Genomic DNA, 8,494 nt, shown 5'->3' with positions numbered 1-8,494 from the left:
GGGGGGGCAGGTCGATAAGATAAAATGCCAATCAAGTACCAGAGTCAATGTAATCAACTATCCCCATCCCTTTAAAATTGCTGGCCTTGTGCCAAAATCAGAAATAATCATAATAATAATAATAATTATTATTATTATTATTTTGTAATGGAAAAGGAAGCACTATTAAAGTCTATAAAAGTTTTGCAGGTGTTCAATGGAAGGAAATGTTAAAAGGAAAACAGGAAAAAAAACAAAAAAACTACAGATAAATAAATATGTAAATGGATAAAAAAAAACTTCAATAATAACAACATCAACGAAGGAATAAGATAAACAGAATTGCTAAGTAAACTTGATAAAACAGAGCAAAAATACAGAACAAAACATAGTTATATAAATGTCTTATCTGTTTTCAACTCCAATCATTTAAGCATCTGCATACAAGTCTAACACCAAAGCATATCAATTGGGCGATTTACTGCTATTTCGTATTTATTTTTTTCAATTCTATCTTCAATTCTCTCCTTCCTCTCTGCCTATCTTGCCCTCACACACAAATATACATGCACACATAAACAAAGATATATTCACACACAAACATACATGTATGTGTGTGCACAAATAAAATCAAATGGTTACTTCACTGCAGAGAAAAAATTTTAAAATTTTAAAAGTTGTCTAATATAAATAATGTATGTATGTGTGTAAATACATGTGTGTGTAGAGGTATGAATATAGATGTCTTTATTTGTGTAGATGTAGGTATGTACATAAATGTATATATGTGTGTAAATGTGTGTGTGTTGATTTATGTAACTATATACATGTATGTAGATGTATGTATTCCCAAGATATCAACTATACTTTTTAAATGTGTGTGTGTATGTATGTCTGTAGAGAGAGAAAAGAAAGAGATGGTGAGAAACAAAAAGAGAGCATGAGAGAATAAAGTTACAGAAAAAAAACCCAAAGAATACAAACAAATGTGTAAGAATTAAAAAGCAGGTGATGGAGGACGGATAGCAGAAGTGAATGAATGAGTGCAAGAGAGTAAAGAAAGAGCTATGGAGTAGTAGAAAGCAGTCAAAATTCATTGTTATTCATTTATTTATTTTCTGTTTCCCAACCATTTCCCCATTCTTGCATGAGGAGGGGTGTCTTTTTTGTTGGTTCCATTGTTTTTCACAGCTGGATACCTTTCAACTGCTAACCACTCAGCTGTGAATTAGGAATGGAATCGTTTTTTATTATCATTGTCATTATTATTATTATTATTTCTCCCACAGTCAGACAAACTGAAACAAGCAGGGTTATGTTACTTTGTTCAGAGACATTAGGCAATGATTGTTATTATTTTAGCTGCGTGGCTAGCTTTCATTCAATGAACTTATGACCAAAAGCATTCTAGCCATGACCATCCTGTCTTATTGGACATCAAGGATTACACGACAGCATTGCTAAATAAGTCCATCCCCTCATTAATATGGGTATGTGTGATTTGGTTACTATTTCTAGCATACTGAGTAGTCACATAAAAGCTGATTCATTGGCTTGTGGTGGTAGTAGCTGTTAGTATTGATGTAAAGCACGAGTTCATCCATCATTGGATAGGCCTAGTTTAAAAATTCACTCTTATTTCTAGCAGGTTGAGCAATCATTCAGAGTAGCAATCTACAGCCAGGGCTCTGTGCATTCCTGGATTCCATGAGCTATCTTTTATCGGTTACTTGTTTCAATCACTGGACTGCAGACATGCTGGAGCACTGCTGTGAAGGGTTGTCGTTGAACAAATCACCTCCAATATATTTTGTTTTTTTAAGTCTGGTACTTATTTTATCTTTAGTTGAATTGCTAAGTTATGGGAACACAAACAAACCAACACAAGTTGTCAAGTGTTGATGAAGCGGGGATATGCAAACACAATCACATAGACACACATATGACATGGTACCAAACAATTTCCATCAGCCAAATTCACTCATAAAGCGTTGTTTGAACCAGGGCTCTGGTAGAAGATGCTTGCCAAGGTGCCATACAAATGCAAAATAAGCTTCTGAACTGCTTGGCCATACTTGTGCTTATATTCAAAATTTCAAAAGGTTGTGGTGTAAACTATATAGTTGTTGTATATATTTTTCAAGTGAAGGGAAAATGAGTGTTGTTGGTTATTTAAGCCTTTAGAATTTAAACCAGCCATATCCAGTTAGAATATTCTACCTCTTTTATGGTCAAACTGGCCACATCTGGCCTCTCACACCAACACCACAATGTCATTCTAAAAATTAGCAGTTACCTCTTCAAAATCTCAAAGCTAAGAATAAATAAGTACTACTTCTGACTGAATAATGTGAACACTAAAGGGTTAAATCAGATTACAAAGACAAAACTTTCAAAGGTTTAGGGACCATGAGAAAATTCATTTAAATAAAAGGGCTCCTAGATAGCAAAATGGTAGGGAACCACTGATGTAGGGACTCCATCACTGACTTGACAATGATTATAATGAGACTTGAATTTATGATTAAGAAGCCAGTATTCAAGTACCATAATCTCACAGTTATAATCACTAAATAGTTTTTTGATGACAACATTATGATAAATAGCCATATGATAAAATAAAAAAATATCCTTTTTATCCAGTTTGAGTTTCCAGTATTATCTTGCCATAATTTGTGTTATTATTTTTTTATATATATATTTCAAAGAATGTGTTTAAATTGCATCTAGTAGTGGGGTGTGGGGTACTGGTTTAGGAGTTCCAGGGTCTTGGAGTGTGGAACCACTTCTTAGCCACTATTATTTCACAGGTTTACTCTGACAGGGTCCTAGATATGGATTAATTAGCAATTCAACTAGGCAGATGGAGCTTGTTACCTTGGGAGGATCAGGCCACCTAGGGAAAGGAAAACTGACTCCAAATCTCTGCTGCCTTCTGACCATACCCAACTATGGGAAAGATTTTGAGAGTAAACCCTGAGCTAAAATTGGAAGTTGGAGCCCCTGAGGCAGTTTGATGTTGTCTACAACCTTTGTCTGTAAACTCCTGTGATGACAATGGTGCCAAACTGTAATGGCTGTGCTGTTCCTTTGGATCCATCAGTGACATGGAAAAGAGAAGCATACAGCATGCATAAAACCCTGTACTTGATACCATACTGCCAAGTGCTTGGATCCTATGAAACATCCTATACTGGAGAGATAGTCACAGACAACACCGTTCCAGTAGGAAAGACAACTAGGACCTTTATCCATGGTCATTAATGACAAATAGAGGCCATAGAGATTTGATATAATGGTACTGAAATATATGCAGTCAATATTTCAAAATCAGATAAGGTGGCAAGCTGGCAGAATTGTTAGCATGCCAGGCAAAATGCTTAGTGGGCATTTTGTCTGTCTTTACATTATAGCCCTTGACCTTACCAGCTTCTGTCAAACTGTCCAACCCATGCCAGCATGGAAAACAGACAGACATTAAATGATGATGGTGATGATATATATATATATATATATATGTATATATATATGTATATATATATATAAGGATATTATTGCAAACAATAATAACCTTATATATATTCTTATAATTTATTATTCACTTCAATCACCTTTTTAAATTTGCTGTGGCATTAAAAACGGTCATCACGCACATTGTTGAGATGGCCAGTTTCTATGACCCTCGGGTTAGTAAGACTCACTGATGAGAACTAAGTGGCATTTTCACAAAGTTTGAAACTGATGATACAGGTATGTCTGGCTTTTCAATTTATGATTCTTTTTGTTATTGGTACAGGGGCATAGAATTTCTGCTCATTCCCCTGATTTCAATTAATGTGTATCAGCAAAAATTTGCAGTTGTAATCGTCTTCTGACTGGTATTTTTAGTGTGCTGGTGCTACTTGTAGCACCCTTAATTATTAATTAATAATTTTTTACCTTATGGTATTTTTTTATGCATGCTATGCCACTTGATATTACTGTAAATAATAATATCCTTATATATATTTTTATAATTTATTATTAACTTCGATCACTTTTTAAAATTTGCTACAGCATTAAAAATGGTCATTGAGCACATTGTTGAGATGGGCAGTTTCTATGACCCTCGGGTCAGTAAGATTCGCTGATGAGAACTAAATGGCATTTTCACAAAGTTTGAAACTGATGATACAGGTATGTCTGGCTTTTCAATTTACAATTCTTTTCATTATAGAATTTCTGCTCATTCCCCCAATTTCAGTGAAAATTAGCAGTTGTAGTTGTCTTCTGACAGCTACTTTTAGTGTGCTGGTGCTACTTGCAGCACTCTTAATTATTAATTAATATATATATGAGAATTATTAATTAGTATATATATGAAGTGATATCAAAAGTTCCTGGATTAGTTATGTTTAATAAAAAATAATTTATTTATCTAAGTTTTAACATCATCTCCTTTGAAATAATCACCTTGCACAGCAATACACTGGTCTCAGTATTCTTGCCACTTTTGGAATCTGGCCTGAAAGTCATTTTTTGTAAGTGAGTGGAGGACCTTCAATGATTCATTCTTGATCTTGACAACAGTGTTAAAATGGTGATGTCTGAGCTGTGTTTTCATTTTTGGGAAGAGATGGAAGTCTGCAAGAACTAAATGTGGTGAATAGGACGGGTGTGGAAGTGATATCATGTTGCTTTTGGCGAGAAACTCATGAGTGAGGAAAGCTCAGTGACAGGGTGCATTATTGTTGTGAAGAATCCAATTTTTTGGGCCCCACAGATCCAGTTGTTTTTGATGAATGCCCTCCCTGAAACACTTCAAAATGTCACAGCAGAACTCTTGATTGACGGTCTGGCCCTGGGGAGTTGAAATCTCAATGCACAATACTGTGTGTGTCACAAAAAACGATGAGCATGCTCTTGACTGAGCTGTGGCTCTGTCATGCCTTCTTCGGTTGTGGACAACTGCTGCTTCATCTCAGGGTCATACTCGTAGACCCAACTCTCGTCACCGGTGATGATCCTCGACATGAAGGATGGGTCATCAGCAGCATAATGATAGAGATCTTGACAGACTTTGACTCAATGTTCTTTCTGTTCAGTGGTCAGCAGGTGGGGGACAAACTTGGCAGAGATATTATGCATGTTCAATTCAAAGGTCAAGATTGCCTGCACAGACCCATACAACAGACCAACAACATCAGCAATGTCGTTGATTGTCCTCTGACAATCCTCATGCACAAGCTGATGAATTTTCTCCACATTTCCAGGAGTGATGCTCATGGCAGGTTTTCCAGAACACTCATCATTTTCCAGGAATGTTCTTCCACTTTTGAAGCACCAGTGCCACTTAAAACATTGCGTATAACCCATTGCTTTGTCGCTGTAAGCTTGCCAAAGCATACTCAATGTCTCAGTAGCAGACTTCTCAAGTTTAACACAAAATTTCATGTTGGCTTTTTGTTCCTGTCTATAACAAAATCACAGACTACAGTAAAGACGTGATCACAAAAACACAGATTTCACAACTTGTGAAGTAATCACAGGGATATCACTCAGCATACTGCCTCACGAAGGTCACTGCTAGCTCTCACTGCACATGCAACTTTCAGTTTTTGTTTACCAGGTCCACTCACAAGTCTTTGATTGGCTCAGGGCTATAGTAGAAGACACTTGGCCAAGGAGCCATTCAGTGGGACTGGGCCTGGAACCATATAGTCGGGAAGTAAGCTTCTTACCACACAGCCGCAACTTTGAACTGAATCCCCTAAGAGCATGAAAAACCTCGTTAGGTCTGCTGGTATTTGAACTTGGAAATGTAACCAGACCATAACTATTTACTGTAAGTTACTGACCGACTCTTAGCATATCATGCAATGTCTTTTTTTCTTTCTCACTGGGTAACCCAGTAATTAAAATGGAGAAAGTCAGTTGTGAAAGATTTATACTTATATGTGTATGAGTCTGTATAGCTGTGCATGTATGTGTGTGTGTGTATGAGATTTTAATATGCTAATTAACTGAAATGAACTTTTAAAAAATCAAAAAAAATCCCAAAGTATAAGGAAACTTGAATGAAGATGTTGATGGAGATGACATTTTACTATAAGTTAGTAGTTTATCAAGACATCACAGACAGTTTTTCCTCTTCTTATTTTGTCTTTTCTATTTTCTTTCTTTTTTTTCCTTTTCTTCAAATCTGCAATTTATTATACACTCCTGGGTCCAACTCTTTCCCATAAAAATATAAGCTTGGTTGGGTGGCAGAAGGATAAAACATAGGAGGATGGTAGAAGTGTGTGAAAACAGCAGGGATTTGAAAACGTCAGGTGGTGGGGGTGATGTTGGTGAAAGCAAGTGTAAAAACATGATGCTGGTGGCATGATAGTAATGTATAAACATGAAGCGATAGTGGCAGTGGTGACAGCAGTAGAAAAACATGTGGTGGTGGTGGTGATAATAGTGTGAAAACATGTGGTGATGATAGTGATGATAGATGTGTAAAAACACAGTAGTGGGGATTTTAATAGCAGTGTAAAAACATAAATGATGGTGGCGGTGGTCATGGTAAGAGTGCTATGAAAACATGTGGTGATAGTAGTGATGGTGATCATAGTATGAGAATAATTAGTGGTTGTGGTGGTGATGATAGTAATGTGAAAAACATGTAAAAAACATGTGGCTGTTGCAGTATTGGTGATACTAACACGAAAGCATGTTAAAGGTGATTTTGAAGTTGGTGATAGTAGTAAGAAACCATGGAGTAATGGAGGTGGTGTTGGTAGTAAGAAAACATGTGGTGATGTGATAGTGATGGTATTAGTTGTAAGAAAACATATGGTGTTGGTGGTGGAATTGGCAGTAAAAAAAAACATGCGATGTGGTGATGTTAGTGACAAGAAAACATGTGAGGGTGGTGGTGTTGCGTGTGAAAAAAAAACATGTGGTGGTGATGGTGTAAGTAGTGAGAAAACATGGTGGTGGTGTTAGTGGGGAGAAAATGTGATGGTGGTGGTGGTGTTAATGGAGGGAAAACGTGGTGGTGAGATGTTGTGTGAAAAAAATCATGATGAAAACATGTGGTAAAGGCATTAATTATGGTGTGACAACATGGTGGTTTATATATTAAGGGAAGACAAAAACAACATTTGAATATTAGTAGAGGGAAAACAAATGAACATCCATTTTTATTATTTTGGTTATGGTGGAAAAAAAAAAAAAGCAAAACAAATTCCATGCAACATTTTTTTGCATTCCTTTATGTTTGTCATGAGTTCAAACCCAGCCAATGCTGCTCTACATACTTCTGGGAGTTTGATAAAATAAATTTCTGTCATTGGTTTTATTGAGCTGGCTATATCAACCTTCCAAATCTCTGGTCCTAGTCCTGTTAGAGTACTAGGGATTCCATAATCAAATATAGCCATGAAGTATGAACACAGTCTAATGATCAAACCATTAAAAGAATATGGTGTGTACAAAAGTATAGAGTAACCCATCAGATTAATATAAAATTGTTTTGGTTGTTAGGAAGGGCATCCAGTTCTAAAAACCATGTCAAAACATACACTGAAGCCTGGTGCAGTTTTTACCTAGCCAGCTTCTGTCAAACTGTCCAACCCATGCCAACATGGAAAACGGGCGTTAAATGATAATGGTGATGATGGTGATATATATCTTGCTTCCCAACCATGTGGTTTTGGATTCTGTCCCAATGCAAGTGTTTTCTACTCTAGCCCTGAGCTGATGAAAGCCTTGTGACCAGATTTGGTTGAATGAAACTGAAAGAAGCCTAGCACCCAGCACACTCAGTAAAGTGGTTGGTGTTAAGAAGGGCATCCAGCCATACAAACCAGAACCTAGTGCAGTTTTCCTGCTTGCCAGCATGGAAAACGGATGTTAAAAGATGATGATGATATGTATATAAATGAATGTATATTAAAGTTTGTGTGTGCATGTATGCAACCATGCCCAGATATCATGTGACAACTGTAAATTAGCATCATTGTCATTCAAGTGAGGCTGTTCATTTCCAGTGTTTCATAAAAAAACATGACAAGTAATGGGAAAATATCATCTTGCTTGGAAACAAGTGAGGGTTGGAAACAGGAAGGGCAGCTGGACATAGAAATTTTGCATCAACAATTTCTGTCTGATTCATGCAAGCATGGAACAGTTGACATTAAATGATGATGATGATGATGATTGATCAACAGATGATAACACAATAAAAAAAAAAGAAGAAAATTCAATAGTTGTGTAAAGTATTTACATAGATCTCTAAACAAACAACACACACATACACAACCGTATATGTGCAAACGGATACACATTCATATGAATAATAGAACAAATAACCAGAAAATATTGCAGGCTGCACATAATTTCTATGGGATTAAGAATATAAGTTTCATATACTTACCTATAGAGGTACAAAAACACAGCACTGACAAAACTAAATATCAGCACCTACAAATAGAATACAAATAAAAAACATGTTAAATATATATATATATATATATATATATATATA

The 8,494-nt window shown here is 36.1% G+C and overlaps 1 protein-coding gene across 1 annotated transcript in view; it reads right to left on the bottom strand.

The window, feature by feature from the left end:
- Positions 1-8,494, bottom strand: part of LOC106869501 (transmembrane protein 135) — a 674,585-nt gene that overhangs the window by 91,854 nt on the left and 574,237 nt on the right. Inside the window, exon 6 of the mRNA XM_052968741.1 lies at positions 8,384-8,430. Coding sequence (XP_052824701.1) covers positions 8,384-8,430 — 47 coding nt within the window. The remainder of the gene's footprint in view (positions 1-8,383; positions 8,431-8,494) is intronic.

The sequence above is a fragment of the Octopus bimaculoides genome, chromosome 1 (genome assembly GCF_001194135.2).
Source record: "Octopus bimaculoides isolate UCB-OBI-ISO-001 chromosome 1, ASM119413v2, whole genome shotgun sequence".
In the NCBI taxonomy this organism is placed as follows: Eukaryota; Metazoa; Mollusca; class Cephalopoda; order Octopoda; family Octopodidae; genus Octopus; species Octopus bimaculoides.
This window is presented reverse-complemented; position numbering and strand designations above follow the sequence as displayed.